This window comes from Ictalurus punctatus, chromosome 3 (genome assembly GCF_001660625.3).
Source record: "Ictalurus punctatus breed USDA103 chromosome 3, Coco_2.0, whole genome shotgun sequence".
NCBI lineage: Eukaryota > Metazoa > Chordata > Actinopteri > Siluriformes > Ictaluridae > Ictalurus > Ictalurus punctatus.
In genome coordinates, this window is record NC_030418.2 from 13,754,252 (window position 1) to 13,779,045 (window position 24,794).

The 24,794-nt window shown below is 38.7% G+C and overlaps 1 protein-coding gene, 1 long non-coding RNA gene and 1 pseudogene across 2 annotated transcripts; 1 reads left to right on the top strand and 2 right to left on the bottom strand.

The window, feature by feature from the left end:
* Positions 1-6,954: 6,954 nt before the first annotated feature.
* Positions 6,955-21,726, bottom strand: LOC124627711 (uncharacterized). Its single transcript, XR_006982202.2, has 3 exons — positions 20,692-21,726; positions 11,663-11,747; positions 6,955-7,698 (listed from the first exon to the last, which is right to left on the bottom strand). It is a non-coding gene; the product is annotated as an uncharacterized LOC124627711 (long non-coding RNA).
* On the top strand, positions 13,630-17,586 carry LOC108262908 (rap guanine nucleotide exchange factor 2-like). Its single transcript, XM_017463260.3, has 4 exons — positions 13,630-14,547; positions 14,766-14,977; positions 15,210-15,333; positions 15,731-17,586. The coding sequence occupies exons 1-4, from the start codon at positions 14,063-14,065 to the stop codon at positions 15,927-15,929; spliced, it is 1,020 nt and encodes a 339-aa protein (XP_017318749.2). The 5' UTR covers positions 13,630-14,062; the 3' UTR covers positions 15,930-17,586.
* A 753-nt stretch (positions 21,727-22,479) lies between the features above and the next one.
* Positions 22,480-24,131, bottom strand: LOC128630607 (succinate receptor 1-like; annotated as a pseudogene).
* Between the last annotated feature and the right edge of the window lie 663 nt (positions 24,132-24,794).

Here is a 24,794-nt window from a genome sequence, read left to right on the forward strand (position 1 = left end):
ACCAGGGTACTGGGGTCAGGCGAAAGATGGAATGTGGAAGATAGCAGGAAGTCAGGCGATCTGGCGAACAATACCAACTGGGCTATGCTGGGAACCGTAAGCCAAGTACAGGCGAAAACTCCAAAAACCGTAGAAATCCAAATTGTGAACAAAGGCTTGTTGAACGTCAGGAAAAGGGTTGCTGAGTGTTTACTTCGCGAAGCGCGCAAGTTAATGAGTTCTTATGTAACCTATGGTGCTACACAGGTGTTTTCACTCAGTATTCCGGTGAACGTGAGCGTGTGCATGGTCGGGAAGTATAGCTCACATCGGCCATGTTTGTAGTCAGCACTGCCCTCTGGGAACTGTAGTCGCGAACTCGCCATGACATGACACTCCACAATTTTTAAAACACTCAACAGTTATTGATACCAAAGTAATTATTATAATACAAACAGTCCCACCGGACTCACACCCCACAGTCTGTACAAATGATGTAATCACTCAAACCACATTCAAACATTCAGTGAAAAAGCAGAAATATCTCACAAAGTTCTGTTACCCAGCTCAAGCTGAAGATCACACACACACAGTGTCTTTTTTTCCTCTTTCTTTCACACAGATGCAGGCCTGTCCACGCAGATAAGAACACACACTGAGGACTTCACTCATACTTGTCTCCAAAAACTCATTTTCAGAGCTTATCAAACACACATATTCTCCTTATTTATGGAGTACTTACACATACATTGGTTATGCAACATTCACACTTGTCTCCAAAACTAATTTTCAGAGCTTATCAATCACACCTGTCTCCTTATGTATGGAGTTCATATACACACCTTATTCTAGTTTTCATTCAGTCACATATAATAACAGAGTGATATTTTCCTAATGTAAGGCTCACGGAGCGCTGCCCATCACCTAAGTGGAATCTCGCTTGGCATGGACACACTCAACTCATTTCTAGCACTCACTCACTGGGGAGAGTCTAACAACTGTACCGCCGCATCGAACCCCACGACACCGCAATCCTTACCATAGGAGAACGTCACTCAAAAATGAAGAAATCAGACATGCTGACTCAACAGATTTGGAGCGTTTTCCTGCTCGGATGAATGTGGAGTTTACGATACCACAGGTCAGTGGCAATTGATACAGATCACGCCCACAGAGAGCCATGGATGGATCAGAGTCACATGGCCAGCCGGCCAGAAACTCACTCAAGAAAAGAAGACAACGACCGTACAGCCCCCAAACTAGGATCAATCACTCAAAAATAATATGTAAAAAATCTAATAATAATAAAAAAAAAATAAAACAAGAGTCGACTCCACAAAAAAGAAAAAAATATTTAAACCAACATTCAGCACATATAAAACTCTCAAACATCAATCAGCATGTTAAAACAGCATTCAGCACTCATAATCAGCAAACAGCAGATACAGCAAGCATTCAGCACAAATAACATATAGACATACAAGACTTACACCCCAAATTACTTAAAACTTCAACACGCCTCTTGCGTGACCCCACTTAGGATTTATTGGGCCCAATGCGTTCACTCTCTCTTGAACGCCTTATCACTTAGTTCTCCCTAGAACTCGTAACACTTAGTTCTCCATAGAACTCGTAACACATAGTTCTCCCTAGAACGTCACATCAGCTCAGCACTTTTTAATATAAAAAAACTCATAATACATAACACACTTCTTAAAAACTCCCGGTACAGTGTCAAGAGTTTAGTCAGAGTCGGTACTCTGACTAAACACTGCAGGCTTGCAAACCCACTGCTCAAGACAAAACACACTACAATATACACATATATTCTGCATGCAATTATAAAAATTTTGAGATCTAAAAACCCTTTTTTCTTAATCTAGTTCATAATTTGAAGGAGCTTTTGTGACGGGGAAAAACACCATCTCAGGATGACCCGTAGGAAAACCACGCAAGTATTTATCCAATAAAGCAGAAGACTGCTTACCTTAACATGAGTGGCCATGCTTGCACGGCTTTTCTAGGGTCAGCCTTACCGGCTCAAGTCTCCCAATTTGCTCCTAGACAGATCACGGTCAGGGAACACCAATTATGTCGTGGATAAATCAACCTTTTTAGCCTAAGTCAAAAAATTCAGAGACAGAGAGTTTAGTAGATGTCAAAAAGTAAATAAACCAGTAAAGTGAGACAGTCTGCAGAAAGTCCAAATCATGCAAACACACACAGCACTTTATATACCTTCCTCCACAGTGTATCCCTCTTAGGCAGGGTTTTGCCTTTCCTCATCAAAAACAGACCAATTTTCTTTGCCACAATTAAATATTCATGTCTATGTGTTATCTTAAATTTGTGGAGCATGCACAGTTAGTTGTTTTATGATCCACACTCGCCTTTTTTTAAGTCTCATCCTAGCTCGTTACTCAGTCCTCAAAGTTATCTGCTTCCATGGAGGAAGATAGACGCTGGTACAATTATTGTACAGTAAGACACAGAGTTCATCCACACTCAGAATATAGTGGATCAAACATTGTTCTATGGATTTAGATTATGCTTCTAAATATTGATTATACATATAGATTATGCTTTTCAACCAATATTTATTATTCGATTATGCTTAAGTAATAATTTTAAATGCTGGTTATACATATTGAATACACTTCATTAACATATACAAAAATGTTAGTTATACATATTGATTACACTTCATAAATATTTTCAATATCTAGCATTAGTGTTTGTGTAGGGTGAACAAATTTGAGAAAATATTCAAAGGGCGCCGTAACTGAAAAAAGGTTGGGAAACGCTGCTCTAAACAATTATGGTTTGGGGGACATGCACTTCCTAAACTGGGCCACATGATGGCAGTCAAGATCCATCCATAGCAATTGATGAACTATCCATCCATTCTCTGTACCTCTTATCATACACAGGTCACAGGGAGCAAGGCCCTTAACCCTCTCTGCTCCAGGATCACCGAATCATGGCTGACCCTGCTCTGACCCCAACTTCCTAACAAGCTGGGATATGCGTAGAAGAGAATTTCACTGTACTGTAATGTATATTTGACAAAAAAAGGCTTCCACTTCTATCTTCTGAACCATTTATTTTGGTGTTGTTGTGTTTTTTTACTATGCACCCATGGTGGAAACAAATTTCCTTTTTGAGGAAATTTATATCTATACTCTGCTCAATCGATAGAAACCCAAAAAGTACAAATTCCAGTCAAGTTAGTATTACTTTGTTATTCATTTCATGCAGATTCACAAAATTTATTCAGGGGCACCACAAATAATTATGGTACTGAGCTTCTACGGACTTGAGGGACATGTAATGGGACATGTAATTGCAGATGAAGAAAAAATAGGAAGCATTTGCCCAATTTGATATTGAACGAACTCTGGAATTTCTTACTTTTGTTGTTTCAGGACAAGATTCAGGAGGACAAGACAATCACACCCAGAAGTATTATGCAGTGTATTACTCTGAAATATGCCATCAATATGTTGGAAAGGCAGAAAGTGTGGAAGCAGAGAACATGGTTTTCAAGTTCCTTCACCAGTTCGGTGCCGATGAGTTTAAACAAATTCACACAACATAGAGAGGGCTAAAGAAAGTTCTTCATTGATCACATGATTGGTCAATCCTGCACGTGCATCTCGGTTTATGGGAAGTCAACTAAATTCCCATCGATGGGCCTAGTAAGATGAGGAAGAGTAGTTGGCTTGGTGCCTTGAAATTTGGTGTTGGATGTAGGACATACAGGATAAATTTAAGTTTTTGAAACGTTATCATTTAGAAGTGTTCCGTGTTTATTAAAAGGACTAGCATTTCATGTTTGCCATCCAATGTTCCACTGCCAAATAGAAAGACTAGCTGGGTTACGACCATCTACGATATACCTTCCCAGTAAACACTGTTAAATGTTGTTGACCTCCTGACTATTGTCACACACTCCATTGAAATAGCAAATATGCTGGTGTTAAGCAACTGGTTTAAAATATATATTTTTTAAACCCAAAAAGTATTTAAAATGATTTGGCCTATTGTGTTCTTTTGCAACGATTGGATAATGTAATCTGTCCATTTTGTGCAGGGTATAGCGAATGAGTCTTATCTTAAAACCTAAACACAGTCGGGGATCATCCTGGTAATGAATGCCACACAGTATTAAGAATCAAGGGTAGGCACAGTAAACTCTCGAACAGGGTAATTTTTTTAAAATAAATTCAGCTATTATATTGTCTTGTGGACTATATGTTAACAGCTTTTATGTGAAATAGCTCAGTCATGACAGAACTAAATAAACAACATGGGATTTTTATGATCATTCTTATTTTGTATTAAGATTGTGCAGATTCTGCAAGGGGTATGCAAACTTCTGACTGCAACTGTATGTTCTCTGTATGTATTTTCTTTACAAAATGTAAATATATTTGTTTGACTTATTTTGGTCTTATTGTGCATATTGTATTTTTTAATTGTTTATAAAAGTCCTTGATGTTTTTAAGTGGTTGAAATTATGTGTGTGTATTGGTAGCTCGGTTTCCAGTGTGTGGGCCGGGGACGTAGGCGTATACTGAGCCAGAACTAAAGCAAGTATGTGGGCCAGACAAATTTTGCTATCTGCGGTGGGTTCGTCGGAGTCAAAGTGAACCCCAAATAATATCAACAGACTTTTTATACTGTTTCAAACCAGGTTTTCTGTATGTAATGTAAATGAAGTTTCATTCTAAATGTAAATTAAGGGTAGCATTTGATGCGATCACTTTCAGTTCTCACAGTACGGATGTTACAGGTGTGACCCCAAATGGTGAGGTGATGGGATTTTCGAGACAAATGTCTTTCTGAATGCTAAATACTGTCACGTAGCCCTTTGTTCAGGGATGCTTCTTGATGTCCCACTGCCGCTCCCATGCTATAACTATGTGAATGTCACTTTAGTTGATATTATACACATATTGCTGAGACCCAGATAAATTGTCCCTTTCATAATTCTGCCTTTTTGGGGAACAAGTTTATCCTAACACACTTCGGGGTGGAATCTGCTGAGAGGCAGTCTGTAATTTCTTACAATTCTGTTTCCAAGAAAATCTCGACTTCTGAATCCTTCTTTTTGATAGGATCAGAAATAGACTAAAGAGTTATTGAAATACTCAAATTAACAGATCTCAAGATCGTTCCAAATTGTTGTTTATTTTTAAACGTCTGTTAATGTTATTTACTGACTTATCACGTTGTCCTATTTTTTAGAATACATTTTTTTTTTTTTTTATAAATTCATTGTTATTTTTGTGTCCTTGTTACATGCATTTGACCCATATCCTTCTTCTGGAATTTTACCCTCGTGTCACAGTTTGGCTGCAGTTTTCATGGATTTACCCTGCATGTTGTCTGTTTCCATTCACAAGTATGTTTTGAGGTTTTTTCCTCCCAAAAACTGTAGGGGAAGAAAGATTTAGTCTTTTGGTGATCTGGAAAATGTAATAGCCTTCTTTGTCAACACAGACGATGCTAGACCTTTTCTGAAAACTCGCCTCCATCTTCTTAGCCATTTTTGCAATTACTTTTAACCAGCTGGTCCCAACGTAATTTACAGTGGGTGTATGTAGTCAATTACCTTCAATTTCATACAGGTGCATCTATGAGAGTAATCACATGGTGTAGGTCATCATATTAACTATGGATTAACCCTATGTTCACACTAGTGAGTATGGAGCAAGAGCAAGTAACAGTTGAAGGTCAGCCGTGTCGCCTTGTTCAATCGAGTACTGTGTTTTCAGCATTTTTAGCTCTGATGAGAGAGAGAGAGTGAGTAGTGGTCAGATATAGCCTACAGCACACAATTTTCTACAGTGTATGGTTTATTTGTCTTTAAAATGTACTTAACATGAATTCTAATATCATATGATATATTTTTATAGTACTTTATATATTGTATCACTTCACCAGGAGTAGGGGTGTGGCTACGATATCTTTTGGGAGCCTGTTCATTTTGGTCTCTGTTTTTGCGTTAATGAGTTAGGGAAGTGAATTGTATTCATTCAGGTAAGGAAGCTCCAAAAAGAAGAATTCTTTTGTTTATTATTTTGGAATTGGCCCATTCTGAAGTCATGCTTCGTTCTTTTTTATTTCCATGTACAATTTTGGATGCACTTGCCTACTTTTACAATATACCACCACCTTTGTTGGAACCCTTTGGCGTCGTTCCCGGCTTCCCTTATAAAGATCTCATTTCCTTTGCATCCGGAGCTGGTGTACTCTGTGCAGCCTAACCTAGACTGGATCGTAACGCTATATACACACAATAAAATAGCAAGCTATGAGCCAAATGACAAATTCTATCAGGTAACCTAGGTAAATAATCAAGATTACATGGTCCAAATCCAGTTCCAAATTCTTCAATCTTCTTGCTTACAAAAAGGACATTGGTCTAGTGTTTTCCTTATTAGATTATCTCCACCTTTTACATGGTTTTATTACTTTATTTTCTTTTAGTTTTATCTTTTTTTCTGGCTTGTGCAAATCCCAGATTCCAGGCATAGCACTGTACGTCGCCCATCGGAGGTGGTGGCGGAATTCTATACTTCGAGATTTGACATTTTTGTTGACTCGATGTCTGTCTTATGTCAATGTAAATTTCTTACAAGAGTATTTGTACATGCAGCAGATAAAAGTGGAACGTATTTACAGTGCAAATCACATTATAAACGCAACAGTTTAAATACGGTACTAAGTATAACAACAATAATCATTTGTCCGGAATTAAATGAATTGGTGTGCGTGTGTATGTGATTGTGCTCTGCGATGGACTGGCACCCTGTTCAGGGTTCTGGTTCATAGCAGAGATATTGGTTTATTGTCTACTTCAACAATGTTGTGTGTGTTTTTTTGTGGAGCAAAGTTCTAAGGAAAGTAAATGTGTTGCAGGTAGAGTTTGTTGAATTATTGATAACATTTGTTGAAGAAAAGACAATACACATTTTTGTAATGATATAATTTATTTTTGGTTGTTTGATTTGAGAATTGAGGCAGAAATTAAAATATTTAAATACATTTGAACCACATTTTATTGGTCAACTTATGTACAAGGCTTGTACTGTAAGTGTTTGTGTTTCTACTGGGCCTTTGAAGTATGAACTTAAATGCTAGTTGAGGCAACATAGATTTCAGCTGAATAAAGAAGATAACTAAACTTTCCTAACTACATCTTATAATTTAAGATTACTTTTTTGTTTTCGAAAGTGAACTTTTCTACTGAAGTTCAGAAAACAAAAAAAAGGAAAAGTGCCACTTAATATATTAAGTTAAGTCAATAATTTTTTTTTTTTTTTTTTTTTTTTTTTTTTACAGTGTGTAAGCAACATGCTATGTGTTAGGTTATGCTGGATTAAAGTTGGTAAAGACTAAAAGACTGTTATTAAGACCCCTAAATATGAGTTAATTCAAAACATTTATATGTTTTTAAATTTTTTTATTACATCTGCATCTACATTCAGCACCTAGATACTGTATGATTGATAGAAGAAATCAGAATTTTATATGTGTTCCCATGATCAGATTACTGAAGTGCATGTAAACACACTGGATTGATTATCCTTTGTAAAATCAGATTTCTTGCACTTTTCCGATCCACTCACGAGCCGAGACATCGTCCGTGTCTGCCTGGAGAAAGAACGCATGGACTGCATGGACGATGACATCGGTGAGACACACCCGCACCTGAATAAAATACATAAAATATATAATCACAAGAGATGGATGATTTTTGACCTTTGTCGAGTTAGTGATATTAAGGAAGTTTTGAATTTGAGTTCTGCGGTTCATCAAGACAAAAATCTCACGCCACAAAAACGGTTTCTTTCCATCCACAACTGGCCTCATTAACAATACTCAATATCCACCATGATCTCTTATCCACCTCCATGGACATTACACGTTCCATTAACGAACAACCCCACACTGTTGTTTCATACGCATTACATTAACGCACATGACTCGGACTGCTATTCTGCACCTTTTTACTTCAAACTGTGAGCATTTGCACTGGCCCACTTTTGCAAATCCTACACTAACGTACACTTTATTTTTATTTTATTAACACAGTACTGTGCAATAGTCTTAGACACATGCAAATAAACGCTGTAGAGCAAAGATGCCTTCAGAAATAATGAAATGAACTGTTTCTACGTTTTAAAAAAATGGCGCTATAAAGAGCAGTAAACGGTAATAAATGAAGCAAAGCTGCTATTTGGTGTGACGACCCTTTACTTTAAAATGTTTTTTTATTAGTAGTCAGGTAGAATTGGTGCAGTTTTATAAGGAAGTGAGCTGTAAGTTTTATTGAGCATCTTGCACCTTCTGGAGACTTTGACTGTCGTACTTGTTTCTTATTTTTCAGCAAAACCCAGCAGCCTTCATTGTGTTATTTCTCTGAAAATTGTCTCTTACCACGTAATATGCTGCTTTCTTTACTGATGTACACACATTTTTCTGTAACATTTAATGTTGTGCTGGAAAACTAATGTTTGGAAATCTAAAATGTTTTTGTACTGACTCGATAATGTAGAATAAAATAAAAAATCTAAAACTTGTGCACATTACTGTGTTTTAAATATTTATGCCCATAGTTTTCATAGCTTTATAGTTTTTTTGTGTGTGTGTCTCATTTTCATAACATTCTCTCTTGTTTATTTTATTTCTTGTACTTTACTGTTATTGCCTTAAGCACCAGTACACCAAGACAGATTTCTTGTAACCATGGTATTTGAAATTTGAAAGTAAACACCATGGTTCTAAATTCTGTGTGGATCATCTTATTTCTGTTGGATTCCACCTAGTGACAAGTTGTTGGTGTTTATTTGGCTGTTTAATATAATTATTTGAGCTTCATAGTGTGTGATTCTGAACTGTTTGGTTGAGGTGACGTACCGAGATCTTCAACATGGGCAACAGCTTCAGTGTCTCTCCCAAGAGGGAGAAAGAGTTCATGAAAGGAAGGAAGAACTCCAAGGTGGACGACTGTCGGGTGAGACCACGGAAATGACTTTTTGGCTATTTTTCTTGCTTTTTCTTGGACTCACTATCAAGCCACATTGAGTTCACAAAAGACACTATATAAATAGGACATTTTTTTTGTCAGTGTTGCAGAAGACAGCAGCTTCCATATGTTTCAGGGTTTCTAGGCAGCCTGAGAGAGTCTCCCCCCCAATTCCATGTAGTCCTTATAATCGCTTCTTTTATGGTGCTTTAAAATAATGAGTGAGTACATAATGGGAGTGGATTAGACAAAATATGGCAAAACTTTGGCAGTATTTCAGTCCACCAGACTCATCATATATCACATTAACGTTCCTTCAGATTTCAATTTAGGATGTTTGGCAATCTCTCTGCCAGCTACTTTTCCCCCTCACACTCCATTTCTTCCCATTCTGAATGAAGAAACCATCATTACCTGTTTGTAACAGTCTCCCTGAGTGCTCTGATATCTTATTTATCTCCTTCTGTCATGGTATGGGGGTGTGTCAGTGCCCATGGAATCTGTGAGGGCAGCGTTAATGCAGATAGATATGTACTTGTCTGTACTTGTCCTCTATCGTTCCACAGAATTTTTTAGCATCAGAACAAATCAGTGATAAACTGGCAATTCCAAGTCTCTCTAACTGTGCTATAGAAACACCACAATCATAAATGTGATGCTGTTTTTTGCAACCACAGAATTGCAGGAGATTGAAAGTTGCGATCTATTACTGCTAGTTGTGAAGACATCATGGTTCTATATGATAGATACCATTAGTTTTAAAGTTAAGTTCACAGGCGTAATGTTTGTCCATAAAATTGCATCAGGCAATATTTCGGTTATTGGAATTTTTAGCCTCTAAAAATTAAGAGACATGTTCTCATTGACTGCCATGTTCTCTCTTTTTTTCTCTCACTTCTGCTGCATCATGAACCAGGTGGAGAAGAACATACAGAAGTCGGAGGAGGAGGGGGAAATCGGCACAGTCGAAGAACATCGCGAGCTCCATCAGACCAGCACCAGAAAAGGAGACGTTGTCGTCAAGGTGAGAGTCTGAGAATGTTTGTGCTTAATTGTAGTTTCGCTAAAAAAAAAAATTTAATCCTTGTTTATTACTCAACGTCAGTTATTCTTAAAAACTGTTCGGACAAGATTACTTTCACTATTTAGATGATGATATTATATTTATTTGTTTATGCCTTGAAGACTAAAAGTTACATGATATAGTGGCAATACAGTAATACTTCACTTTCACCACATGTACAGTGGCACTTGAAAGTTTGTGAACCCTTTAGGATGTTCTATTTATCTACATAAATGTGACGTAAAACATCATCAAGTCCTAAAAGTCGACAAAGAGAACCCAGTTCAACCAGTGAGACAAAAATATTATACTTGGTAGTTTATTGATTTAGGAATAATAATATAATATTACATATCTTTGAGTGGCAAACGTGTGTGAACTTCTGGGGTTAGCAGTTTAATTTGAAGGTGAAATTGGAGTCGGATGATTTCGATCAATGGGAAGACAATCAGGTGTGAACCTGAAAGTCTCAGTCCACCCGGTTTCCAAGTCGAACTGTAATGCTTAGCTATTTCATACACAGTGACGTTAAAACACACGAATGAGCTCGGTTTCTCTTTAAAACCTTCTTCAGTTGGTGCGATTGTTAATTATCGGGCAGTCTCAAATCTAAAACTCTGACCCGATATTTAAAGCCATTTTTAAGATTCAAACCCTAACTGTAATAGGAAAACCATCAGCGTTAATACTCACCAACGATCTAGAGCAATAAATAAGTGTGCGATTTGTGACCACATTGGTTTGTGTTGACACAGGGTCACATGGTGTTATACTGCTTACACTATTTACACTATTTTGGACGTGCAAAAGTGACACGACAAATGACAGCAGGATATGCATGGTGGCCAACTTGAACACGTGTAGTTAACAGCAAATACAAATGACCCTTTATATTCACGTGTAACTGAGGTAATAGCCCTTTTAATCATCTTACAGCATCCCACTTTTCTGCTTTCTCGATTTGGGAAGTGTTTAAAATGGATTTGTGGGATAGACGATGAACTGCTGGTAATGTTTAGATGTCAAATGTCTGTTCAGTTAGGACTAAAATGATCTGAGTTAAATAAATTTAAAAAATACGATATGTAATTTGGTCTATAATTTCCTCAGGAGAAATAAAGTAAGCAAAAAATATGATGGGATTACCTCAGAACCCAATGTAAATTTAACCTTGTCTGAATATAGCATTAGACATACTGTAAACTTTGCTTGAAATGACATTGGGAGTGTTATTCGCCTTAATGAGGAGGATTTGTTCTGTTAAGCTGAGCGATTCAGTGCGTAATCGGGCGATTGACAGAGTTTAGACTGAATCACATAGATGTGTATTGAGCACACGCCCTAATCGATTCCAGAGCATAAAAATCTGCTGAACAGAGCACAAAAAATATGTGTGAAGATACCTTGCTTATTGCAGGAACAAGATATGGTCACAGAAAGTAGCCTCTTAACATGTATTCACTAACAAATGGCAGATCTAATAGTTCTTCCATACCACAGGGCACGACAGAGCGTCTGACCATGCACCTGGTGGAGGAGCACTTAGTGGTGGACCCTACCTATATTGAGGACTTCCTGCTCACCTGTCGCACCTTCCTGTCCAGCCCGATGGTGGTGGGAATGAAACTGCTGGAGTGGTTCCATGACCCCAGCCTCAGGGAGAAGGTACTGTAAAGATCAACACATCACAGAACCTCTGTGCTCTTGTGTGATGAAACAGAAAAAAAAAACACTTTACGAAATACTAGTGTGTTCACTGAGATACTGGCTGTATACCAAGTTATTTTATAATGTACTTGCTTAGTAATATCTTATAAATAAAATGCATTTTATAATCAACAGAAGACATTTTGCACATATATACTGTCAACAAAATTATTGGCACCCTTATACATACTATATGTATGTATGTTATCCTATCTTTTTTTTTTTAACCTACATTACTCTGTGTCATGCACTACCATCTTTACTGCTTTAATAGAATAAGAACACAATGAAAAAAATTGTATTAGTAATTATCAGATTTTTTGGACAGAATGAATATAATTTTTTAATGAAGATAATAATAATACTAATAGTGGACTTTTTACTTAAACTTTATATTCTAACGTTTGCATAAATGTTTGTGTTCCCAGGTTGCACTGGTATTCTTGCTGTGGGTGAACAATCACTTTAATGACTTTGAAGATGACTCTGAGATGATGCACTTTCTCGAAGAGTTTGAGAATAATCTGAAGAGGGAGGTCAGTGGCTTTTTTAAAAATCATTATTATTTTTTTAAATTTTGTCACTACAAATGTTTTTTGTTTTTTTTTTGTTTTTTTAAAAACAACACTGGCCCTAACCCACTATGATCTCTCTGCTCTTGTGTGATGAACAGAAAATGTTTGGGCACTTGAAGCTGTTGAACATAGCTTGTGCTGCCAAAGCCAAGCTGAGGGTGGTGAATCTGACTAAGCCATCACGCAAGGCTCCTCTGCCCTTCAGCCTGCTCAGTGGCTCAGAGAAAGGCTTAAGCATCTTCATTGAGAATGTGGAGCCGGGCAGCAGAGCTGCAGAAGCAGGCCTCAAACGTGGAGATCGGGTACTTCTCATAATATCTTGTATAGGCATGGTCAGGTGTAGCTATAGAGCACTGAGTTGAAGCCGGTTCAATGCAAGACAATTACAGATGTGCTGACCTTTACATATTTTGCATAGGAGTGTGCTGTGATGATGTATCACTCAGAATGAATCCCTTTTTCCCCCAATAAAAACAACAGATGAGCCAATTGGCAGTGGTGGCTTAGTGTAGGTTCAAGCCCAAAACCCCGGTCTGTCGCCCAAAAAGCCCAAAAGCCCAAAACCCCAGTCTGTCGCCATACTGTAATGTATGTTACAAATAAAGGCTTTCTTCTTATCTTGATCTGGAATGACTGACAGTTGCACAGGTGTTTTGAACTCTCGATATTAACTTACTATGGTAGTTACTGTAAAACCTTCCAAGATGAAAGTGTGACTTGGATGTCAAGCGAGTACACTTTGGCCTTCCTATTCCTCTCTGCCCCTGAGGAGACCTAGCAGACCTTGTGTACAGTATACACGTTATAACTTCTACTAGGAGTTATGTATTATACATACATTATACATGTACTGTCTCGAATATGAGCCACGAAAGAAGTGCTTCAGTCCTCATATGCATTTTGACCGCCCTAGTCCACATTCACAATGTCTTGGTCAGTCCTCAGTGTCCTAGGTCTAATTTCATTTTAAAATAATCTGCTGACTTTTTTGGAAAACATGACAATCCATAAATAAATAATTTTCTCTGTGTTGTGTCTTAGATCCTGGAGGCAAATGGGCAGAACTTTGAGAGTGTACCACTGTCCAAAGCAAATGAGATCCTGCGCAGCAACAAACATCTGTCTATTACTGTGAAAACAAGTTTCTTCGGTAAATTACACACCAAGAACAAAGTAATCTTTTGAGAAAGAAATGTGAAGACTGGGGGAAAAAAAAGCCAAAGGTTAAGTCGTAGACCACTGTCAGACTTATTGGTGATGGATGTCCGACTGAGAATTAATCTAAGATGCGTTACTTCTAATGCAAGATTCAGTTATTGCTACACAACAGTGTTATTGGTAAAAGTTCATCTTTTGCTGGGACGTGACGTGGCCAAACTCAAGATTCAACATTGATTGCTATTTAATCCATACTCAGCTAACTTCCTTGTTTCATTAGGTTGTAATTGGTATAAAAACTGATCCAAGATCAGCACTTTGAGTAAGTGTAATGAACATGTACTCTCTGAGCAAACATAATTAAGACACCATCTTCTCTTAGTGTTTAAGGAACTTCTGGCTCGACTTGAGCACGACCAAGAACCTGACCACAAGGAAAAGCTGGACAGGAAGAATGGGGCTCCCCACATTCCCAAGATCGGGGATATTAAGAAAGCGAGCCGTTACTCCATCCCAGACCTGGCTGTGGATGTGGAGCAAGTGATGGGTCTCGAGAAAGCAAGCGAGAAAGCCAAGGCCAACACAGTGGGCGGAAGGAACAAGCCCAAGAAGATCTTTGGCAAGACTCTCCCTACTGGTGTAGTCCAGTCCCAGGATGACAGCAGTGTCAGAGTGAAGCAGTCGAAACCGGACGCCCACGAGCTTTTGAGGGAGAGTCACATCAGCCTGCTGCAATTAAGCGCGGTGGAAGTGGCCACGCAGCTCTCAGTGCGTGCCTTCGAGCTCTTCCATGCCATTGAGCCCACCGAGTACATCGATGACCTCTTCAGGTTGCGGTCATGCTTGCCCCGAACTTCTGGCCTCAAGCTCTTCTATGAGTCCATAAACCGAGAGACCTTCTGGGTGGCCACTGAGGTGCTGAGGGAACCCAACCAGTTGAAGCGCATGGAGATCATCAAGCATTTCATCAAGATCGCCCTGTACTGCCGCGAGTGCAAGAACTTCAACTCCATGTTCGCTATCATCAGGTGAGTAAAGAAGGATGAAAGCTTGCTCAGTTCTCACATGCCTCAGTGTTTAAAATTCAGAGTTACATAAATCACTGGTTGTTGTGAAATTGCTACATTTACAGAGGTCGGTGTGGGTTGGAGCGCTGAGATGACAGACTCTTACACACCAGCTTTGTCTAGTCTTCTGCCATGAAAGCATCAGATTTCACTGTAATTCGACCATTTATGTTTTTCAGTGGTCTAAATCTGGCGCCCGTGTCCAGAATGCGAGGAACTTGGAAGAAACTTCCCAGCAAGTATGAGAAGCTTTTCAATGACCTGCAGGACCTGTTTGACCCATCCAGAAACATGGCCAAGTACCGAAACGTTCTTAAAAGCCAGAACATGCAGCTGCCAATCATCCCTCTTTTCCCAATTTTCATAAAAGACCTCACCTTCCTCCATGACGGTAAGACAGGAGGGATTTTACTAGCAGATGTGCAATTCTCTCACTCAGGGACACTCTTATTATAAATGTTTTAGACCTAATTCTAAGTTTCATCCAAGTAAACTAGTATCAATCACAATATTAAAGTAAAAATGCACTACTATGCAAGCGTTTCCATAATACAACTTCCTGTTTCACATTGCTTGATGGAACCAGTATGGCTTGAGCTTGAAAACCTCTCGCCTCTCTTTAGGCAATGATTCTATGGTGGATGGCCTGGTGAACCTTGAGAAGCTGCGTATGATCGCTAAAGAGATCAGACATGTGGGTCGGATGGCAGCCGTCAACGTGGACGCGGAGCTGCTGTTCCGCACCAGGTGAGTGTGTTTGTTCAAACCTGTGTCACGAAGATGTGTCCGGTCCTGTCCTCACTTTAGGCTGCACTTCACTGAAGAACAAATTAGCTTGAAAAAGACAGGGGTGTTTATAATGATTCGTCAAAGGACTGATTCGGTAAACCTCAGTATACAGCCAGATAGATCTGGAAATTTTTCAGTTGCCATCTGTTCCCCTAACCCCATTCCCATTCAGTTAAACAAAAAAACCCTTGCTCTTCTCTGCCCTTTCGCCTGATTGGCTGAGATACAAAACGCATGGAATGTTCTACGAATGCAAAGAATGCAACTTCCTGCATGTCTGTGTCTGAGAGCACTGTGGCCTAAATCCCCCCTACCCCCCAGCCGTACTCACTCCTGTGTGTGTGTGTGTGTGTAGGTGTCTGAACCGGGGACGTGCCAATGCAGATGTCCTGGACGTGACTCAGACGCGTAGGCATAAGAAGCTGTACGAGGACACACAAATGGCACCCAAGGTCAAGCAGTACCTGTCTAACCTCACAGTGGAGACCAATGAGAAGAGTCTGCAGACGCTGTCTATACAGTGTGAACCCTCCATAACTAGGACGTTCCTATGAGCCTCTGTTTTTATATTTAAAACCATGACAACTTGACTACTACACTGTGTGTTAATGCACTATACAGCTGTCACCTGTACATCTGCATCAGCTTGTTAGGTCGCTCTACCTAACCTCATGGTGTTTATTTATGAATGTCCAAAGACATGCACAAATATGTATTTGATTGTGCCCTGCGATGGGCTGGCACCCTGTCGAGGGTGTACCCTGCCTTGTGCCCGATGCTCCATGGGATAGGTTGCAAGGTTCCCCGTGACCCAGTAGGATAAGCGGTACAGAAGATGGATGGATGGGTTATAATAATAAGTTTTTTTCATTTTTTCCCCCTAAAGCGTTGACGCACCACACTCCAGTTCAGTAGGTGGCGGTAATGCACCAAAAGCTGACAACCGCCAATAAACAGTACAAGAAGAAAAAGAAGAAGAAGCAGGGGGGAAGGAGTGGGCAGGAGATGGCAGAAGGAAGTGACGAATCAGGAAGTGAGATGGGGTTTGAAGAAGATGGCGGGAGAGATAGGAGTGTATGGAACATAGTACGATCGAGAAAAAGGAAAAGAGAATGTCTAACAAAGAGGAAACGGATAGTGAGCAAAGTGTTAGCTTAGCAACAAAACAGAAAGAGGAACACGAAGTGATATGAGTTTTCTAGAAGATACGACCATATCACACCGATATTATCAATACTGCATTGGCTCCCAGTAAAATCTTGCATTAATTATAAAATACTCTTATTAACCTATAAAGCACTAAATGGTCTCGCGCCACAATATCTAAGCGACCTTTTGGTTTTATATGATCCGCCACGCCTACTTAGATCAAAAGATGCAGGCTATCTGATGGTACCTCGAATAGTGAAGGCTACAGCAGGGGGAAGAGCTTTCTCTTATAGAGCCCCACAGTTATGGAACAGTCTTCCTATTAGTGTTCGGGACTCAGACACAGTCTCAGTGTTTAAGTCTAAGCTTAAAACGTATTTGTTTACTCAAGCCTACCCTGACTAGATTCTGTTCTACTTTCTCCCTCTCTCCTTTCGCCGAGCCCCACACGAATTTATGGAGATACTAGAGATCCAGATCCTTTCTGCCTCTGGATGGAGCTCAAATCTTCTTTAATTCCAGACTGCTGGGACTACGGCTGCTCTTAACGCCATACAGACTTCATATAAATCCATAATGAACTTTTTCACAATATCTGTTGTTACCCAGATGAGGATGGGTTCCCTTCTGAGTCGGGTTCCTCTCAAGGTTTCTTCCTCTTAAAACATCTTAGGGAGTTTCTCCTTGCCACCGTCGCCACTCAGTGGCTTGCTCAGTTGGGATAAATTCACACCTTTAATATCTGTATACCGTGTTGATATTTCTGTAAAACTGCTTTGAGACAATGTCTATTGTAAAAAGCGCTATACAAATAAAATTGAATTGAATTTTCATTTTGTATATTGTAAACAAATTTTGTAATTTGTAAATATATTGTAATTTTGTATATTGAATCTTGTAAATAAACTTCTGGAGGAAATGTGTACTCACTCGCAGATTACTGGGATTTTCTAGGCTAAATATGTGACTGAAAGCTATGAGCCTTCTTTTTCCTAATATGGATCATGCTTGTGTTAGTTTGCTTTTAATTAGGACTCTTTATTGTTTAAGATATTTAAAAATAAATATTTTATGCTTGTTTATTTATCAATTAATCAATTAATTGTTTTTTGCATACAGTCTGTAAAATTAGCTGAAAATATTAAATTTAGATTATCAGAAGGTAAATTAATGTGTCATGGCTCACACTATGTTCCTAAATTCTGTCATAATTGTTCAGCTCAAGTTTTCTCATGCCTACTTATATTTACTTATGTTGTAGCACATTAACGTTACCATCTCTTTAAAAAAAAAACAAAAAAAAAAACCCACAAACCTAAACTTCAACAGTGCTCCTAAATTTTTGTAATTATGAGCTCCTAAAAGAAATTGTCTTGCGTCTCTCCTCCTGTAAACACTGTTAAGGATTTGTACATTAGCAGGAATGTAGCACAACATGGAGGTGAAAGCAGCGGTCTGTTTATTTAAATGTCAATGTGCAATAAAAATATTTTGTCCCTAAAATCAATGAATAATCGAGATCTCAATATTGATCAAAATAATCGGGATTATCATTTTGGCCATAATCGTGCAGCCCTACCCAGCACAAATATCCATCCCATCAATGGTAATTTTACAATATAGTGTTACTATCAGTCTTCTGTTCAATGTACTGTTTCGTGTCTTTGTACCAACAGTACATTGAACAGAAGACTGATAGTATAGGATTTTGTACCTGGGGTGGGGAATTTGCCTGTCTCAACCGCATTTACATATATCTTTAAGTCTAGAAGCATCTTAATCATTCTTTCTGTAACTGGGACATTCTCTATCCATCTAGTTTTACAGAATTTAAGAGGCATAAGAGGAGACAACTGACCAACAGCTTTGGCGCAATCCTCTCTGCGGGCAGGGGAATCTTTGAGTAGTCAATAAGCAATGCTTAAACATTGCCATACATTCAGGACTAAGGAATCTGCACCCTTTTTAAATGCCCCATGCAAACTATGCAGGCCACAGCTTCCTACATTCAGTAGCACAGTATTGACATCTTTCTGAAGTTCAGCTTGTCTAAGGTCATGGAATTTAAAATGGACATTAGGTCCATCCATTGACAGCTGCACAATATCTTTATAACTTAACGCCTCTGTTGACTTGTGGAAGACTTCCACCATGTCCTCTGCTGTAGAGTGGCCCATGAATTCAGAATTGAAATAGCGTGTAGTGATGGCATCGTTGTCCCAAAATCTTGACTCAAAATGAACGTCCTTTTGCTTTGTTTGGGTCTTCCTGTTCAAGCTTTCATCAAATAGCAAAGCATATCCATTCTTCAGAGACATGATCCTGTCCATCAGCAGTGATTTTCAGTATGGTGCTATGCCAAAAACTGTCAAATAAGATTAATAGAGCTGATAATACAGGGTAGGTACATACATACTACTGTGTTCTGATGAACTGTATGAACAGCGGGACACGATAAGCTTTAGACACCACAAGATTTCAGCCTCCAGGGTCTCTGCTGGTGCTAAGCCAAGGTGCGCCCCACTGCATCTCATTCTGCGGTCTTTACTGTTGAGGCTGGGAGCGGCTTCATTCGACTGCATATCTCTCATTGCCAGCCGGAATAGCACAGCGATAGGCACTCGGGTAATTTTATCAGTTGAAGATGATGCTCTATTCGGCCGCTTCGCTGGATTCACATGGGCAATATGCTTCTTTCCCCCTCTCACATATTTGAAAGGTTGACAGTAGTTCTGCAAACTTTACATATAGCTTTTCTGTTATCAACTTTTAAAACCCAGTCTTTAAAGTCCAAATTTTAAAGCCAAATGTCTTTAAATGTACATTTTCCAGGCCTGTTTGCCTTTATTAATACTACATGCAGGATACTACGTTGACAGGCATCACCGAAGGTGTGCAGAGCTGTGTAATGATCTAGAACAGGGCTCACCAACCTTTTTGAAACTGAGAGCTACTTCATGGGTACTGAGTCATACAAAGGGCTACCAGTTTTATACACTCTTCTGAAATAACAAATTTGCTCAGTTTGCCTTTAGTTATATATTATTATTAATGATAAATGATACCCATCTATGTGAAGACACTGATCACCTTAACGATTTCTCACAATAATTATCAACAATGAATTAACAAGGTGGGAAACAGATATCAATATTCAACACTTTATTTCTATTAATCTCAGCAATTGTTTAAATTTTGAGATGATCACTTCTACAACATTTCATAGGAAAAATTTCCCATTGTCACTAGCCACTGACAAACCATTTTAACAAATCATGAACTATGTTGCACCATATTTGAAAAAGTTATCAATTATGTAGTGTTTATGTAGCAATCAACTATCATATTTTTAAATAAATCTGATCACATTTTGAACTAATGACAGATATAATTTTGTTAAAAATGCCACAGATTTGGTTACATTCCATGAACACACTTTTGAATTGAACACAATTTTTCAATATTTTAATTCAACTTTGCCATGGCACTGCCATGTTGCCATTGACAACATCTGGTATCTGTTTCTTTGTTAGTGGGAAGACTGGCATTGCATGCTGTTCACCAGTGTATTGTAATCTGGTGTGTAACTTGACACTGCAACTCTGAGTGAGTCTTGAAGATGTGCATCAGTGAGGCGTGCTCTGTGTTTGTTCTTGATGAAGTTCATGTCAGAAAACACTGATTCACAGAGATATTTTGAACCAATAAGGCTGGCAACCTTCATAGGTGCTGTGCATACCACACTGTACTTTTCTGTGTCAAAAAGGCACCAAACGTTTGCTGCAGTCTGGTCGACTTTGAGGTCATTTTGCAATGTTATGATTTCAAGCTCCACCTGTTCAGCATCTAAGTTGAACATTGCACTAAGCTGCTCAGCAATGCATGTTATGTCCACGTTCATAAAAGGATTGGAAATGAGTGACACACATGCCTCAAGCTGATCAAGGTCACAAAACCTATTCTCAAACTCTTGCCCAAGTCTGTTTATGACTTGACAGTACTTTTCTGCAACTTTGTCAAATGTCTCAGATGCAGAAGCATTGTCTTTCAGCACTGACTGCACAGAGGGAAAGTGCAGCACCTTTTTTCTCTGTGTATGCACAGAGAAAATGTTCATCTTGGCTTTAAATGGATTTAAAGCACTTATCATATCAACAACAGTCTTACCCTTGCCTTGCAGCTCGCAGTTCAAGTGGTTTAGTTTCGCAGTAATGTCCGTTAAAAATGCAAGGTCGAGTGTCCACTCTGTGTCCTCTAGCAGCGAGACGTCTTTGCCTTTGGTCTGCATGAACTCTTTGATTTCACCCAAAAGTGACCAAAAAACAAAACAAAACCAGGAAGTAAAACTCGTCCTCTGTTGAGCCATCGGATTTCTGTGTGTAGCAGCAGGTCACCATATTCAGCTGACATCTCCTCCAATAGCACCTTGAATATCCTGAACTGTCTTGCTTTGGAGCGGATGCTGTTTATGATTTTCACGAGGCCTCACTTGCTTTTTAGGTGTTTTTCGACGGTCTCGTGAAAAAAAAGACTGCTACTTACCCAAAGCTGCCTTTAGCTCACGGGCTTTTTCTGCCCCTAGCGCGCTGCCCAGTGGGTAGTTAGCATGGTAGCTTTTGTGACGCGTAGTGAAGTGTCTCTTCACATGGTGCTGCTTTGCCGTCGTCCCGCAAATTAAATACACGCAGGTTTCTTTTACAGTAGTAAAAAAGAACTCTTCCTCCCATTCACTGTGAAAATTATAAGTTTTCTTTCTTTTTTCGGCCATGTTTTTGGGGCAAGAAACCGCATTCAGCCCACCCGAAGGCTTACTCTCCACGAACTGACCTTTGAACTATACCTTTTCAACTTCAATATGGGAATAAACATTTGACAGTATAATAAATAAATAATGAAATTTTATTAGAAACGCAGATCAAATTTTAGACGCAGCTCACTTGTGAGTTGTGTTTTTTTTTTTTAGAACAGGTCTACGGGCGACTCGTGGTCCTTGGGGCCGACCTAGTGCCCGCGGGCACCGTGTTGGTCACCCCGGGTTTATACCATTCCAACCCATTATGATAGTTGATGTCCCTGTTTACTGTGTGCATGGCCAGTGAAAATGTAACAGAACCAGCATCTGTGGGGCATCCTCAAACGGAAGGTGGAGGACCACAAGGTCTCTAAGATCCACCAGCTCCGTGATGTCGGCATGGAGGAGTGGAAGAGGACTCCAGTGGCAACCTGTGAAGCTCTGCTGAACTCCATGCCCAAGAGGGTTAAGGCAGTGCTGAAAAATAATGGTGGCCACACAAAATATTGACACTTTGGGCCCAATTTGAACATTTTCACTTAGGGGTGTACTCACTTTATATATATATATATATATATATGTATATATATATATATATATATATATATATATATATATATATATATATATATATATATATGTATATGTATATATATGTGTGTGTGTGTGTGTGTGTATATATATATATGTATATATACATATATGTATATATATGTATGTATGTATATGTGTGTGTGTAAATAACTATTGAAAAGACTATTATATTGAATATCTACAAATATCTCTATATATTATCTACAAATAACTATATAGTACATGTCTATTTTAATTTTGGCTATTTGTAACATTTGTAACATTTAAATTTAATAAAAAATTGTTTTATATAAGTTACAGAATATAATGATATATAATGAATATAATCACAAGACAGAAAACAGGGAACAATGTAACTTCCATGAACTAATAAGAACTAATAAATGTACAGATATCTCACACTGATAAAGAACGCTTTTTCTGAAACATCCTGTTTCTCTGTGAACTTTGTGCTACATTGCAATTTTACTACCATTCTCTTTCTTTAATATATACAGATATACAGAGAGGTGAAAAATTTAAAGAAAATCTTTCAGTTTTTAAAATCTCATCAGTACCTTAATGTGAAATAAAATTTCTCAATGTATCATTAAGACAGTATTTAAGTTAACATTGCTTTTTTGGCTAGAGAAAAAATATTTTAAAAGCCTACAACAAAGTTTCAAATCATATAAACAAAATAGTTTTAATAGTAATTATAATTGGACAGTGAAATGTCTAATGTAGGCTAACTGATATGTTTCTTACTGTTCTCTACTTTTACTGCTCTTTTCTGCTGAAGTGTAAGTTTGAATTTGTCTGTCTTATAGAAAAGAATCACTGCATTCAATACAGAGTTCTTCTGACTAATAAATATTTTCTATGATCAAACGTTACTATTCTGCTGGGAGTGGTCTCTTTCAGAAAGACAGCACCCCATTCACAGGTCACAAGGACTTACTGAATGGTTTAATGAGTATTAAAATGTAAATCATATGCTATGGTCTTCACAGTAATCAGATCTCAATGCAACTGCCGGTGTTAGACAGTGCTTGCTACCATCATCAAAACAAATTAAGTAAATCTCTTTTGGAAGAATAATGCTTCAGTACACTTCTAGAGACTTGTAAAATCTATACCAAGGTGTACTGAAAATGTTTTCGGCAATGTTCTACTAAGACACTTTATACTGGCTTTTGCTTTATTTAGTCACCCATCTGTAAATAAATATTCACAACAGTCAGATTTAAAAGCAAGGCAATTGTTATCAGTGCTGTCTTTGCTTGATAGGTCAGACTTGCTTATAGTGCAACCATTAACATCCTTTTAAGCTGCCTCCACTTGTCTTGCAGTGCTTCTTTAAAGCTGTCTGTCATGAGAAAGTAAAACACTGGGTTGATGGCACTGTGAGCATATGCAATTGGCCGTGTCACTGCGAAAACCAAATTGATGTAGTGTACGATGCACGGTGACAAATTTAATTCAGGAAGCCAAGATGCAATCCGCACAATCCTCATTATATGGATGGGTGTGTAGAGCACCAGAAACATGATTGCCACAGCCCTCATGATTCTTACTGGCCTTTGGAAGGATGTCGTATGCATTTCCTCTCTTTTCATGAGTACAGAAACCATCCTTTGTGATGATAGAAACAAACCCACCAGGGCATCACATATCCAATTATGTTGAGAACTATGCTGTAAATCAGAATAACTCTGGCCACTCCAAGGCTTGCAAAATCATGATACACTGTCCAGCCATTGTCCTCCAAGTCCTGGATAATGAAGACGATGAGGGGAGCAATTTGAGCATTTATCCAGATCCAGTTCAGTATGGTGATGCACAACGAGGCCTTGAGTGTCAACAAGATGTGTTCACGCTATGGGTGACACAGCAACAAGAAGCGGTCCACACTTGCCCACATCATGAAAAGGATGGTAGAGTACAAGTTCACATGGAGGATGTAGCGATTAACCATGCATAGTGAAGTATTGAATTTCTTCTGGTTGTAAGCGTAGTTATAAGACAGCTCAGGTAAGATGCACAGGAAGATGAGGTCAGACACCGACAGGATAAACAGGTACACGTTTGTGGACTTCCAAGCAGGAAGGCAAAAGATATAGCCTAGGACCAGCACTAGGTTTCCGATGAAGCCAATAGTAAATTCCAGACCATACATAGGCGAGAGGTAATATCTCTCTAATAATGGAGCGATGACGCTGGAACAGTTGTCCTGCAGCCATAAAAAAAAATAGAGTATATATAATTACTGTGCATAAAGGGCTCTATTTTCATGTTATTGCAGGTGTTATTTGCTGGATAACACTAGCATGATGCTTTTTTATTGAACGCATTAAAAAAAATCACTCTTGAGCTCTGTTGCTATTTTTGTGTGCATAAATAAATGCTCTGTGCTAATGTGTGTGCAATGGTGAGAAAGGAGTTGTTATGTACAGGATCTACGGAATGTGATTTTCAAATCCATTTTGGTACAAAAATGGACATGTATTACCCAAGGGATAAGATTTTCCCTATTAAAGTGCAGATTTACAAGTGGTTTATGCAGTTGCATACTTAGATCAAAAGGTGCAGGCTATCTGACGGTACCTCGAATAGTGAAGACTACAGCAGGGGGAAGAGCTTTCTCTTATAGAGCCCCACAGTTATGGAACAGTCTTCCAATTAGTGTTCGTGACTCAGACACAGTCTCAGTGTTTAAATCTAGGCTTAAAACGTATTTGTTTACTCAAGCCTACCATGACTAGAATTTCTGTTACGCTAAGCACAGTCCTAACAGTCTCTTCTCTCCCTCTCTCCTTCTGCCGAGCCACACACGATTTTATGGAGATACTAGAGATCCTAATCCTCTCTGCTCTCCAGACCTGCATTATCCATTTCAGATGTC

Coding starts and splice junctions, on each gene's coding strand:
- LOC108262908 (XM_017463260.3), top strand. CDS start 14,063: ATGGGTCTCGAGAAAGCAAGCGAGAAAGCCAAGGCCAACACAGTGGGC. Junction 14,978..15,209: donor CCTCACCTTCCTCCATGACG/GTAAGACAGGAG, acceptor GCCTCTCTTTAG/GCAATGATTCTATGGTGGAT. Junction 15,334..15,730: donor GAGCTGCTGTTCCGCACCAG/GTGAGTGTGTTT, acceptor GTGTGTGTGTAG/GTGTCTGAACCGGGGACGTG.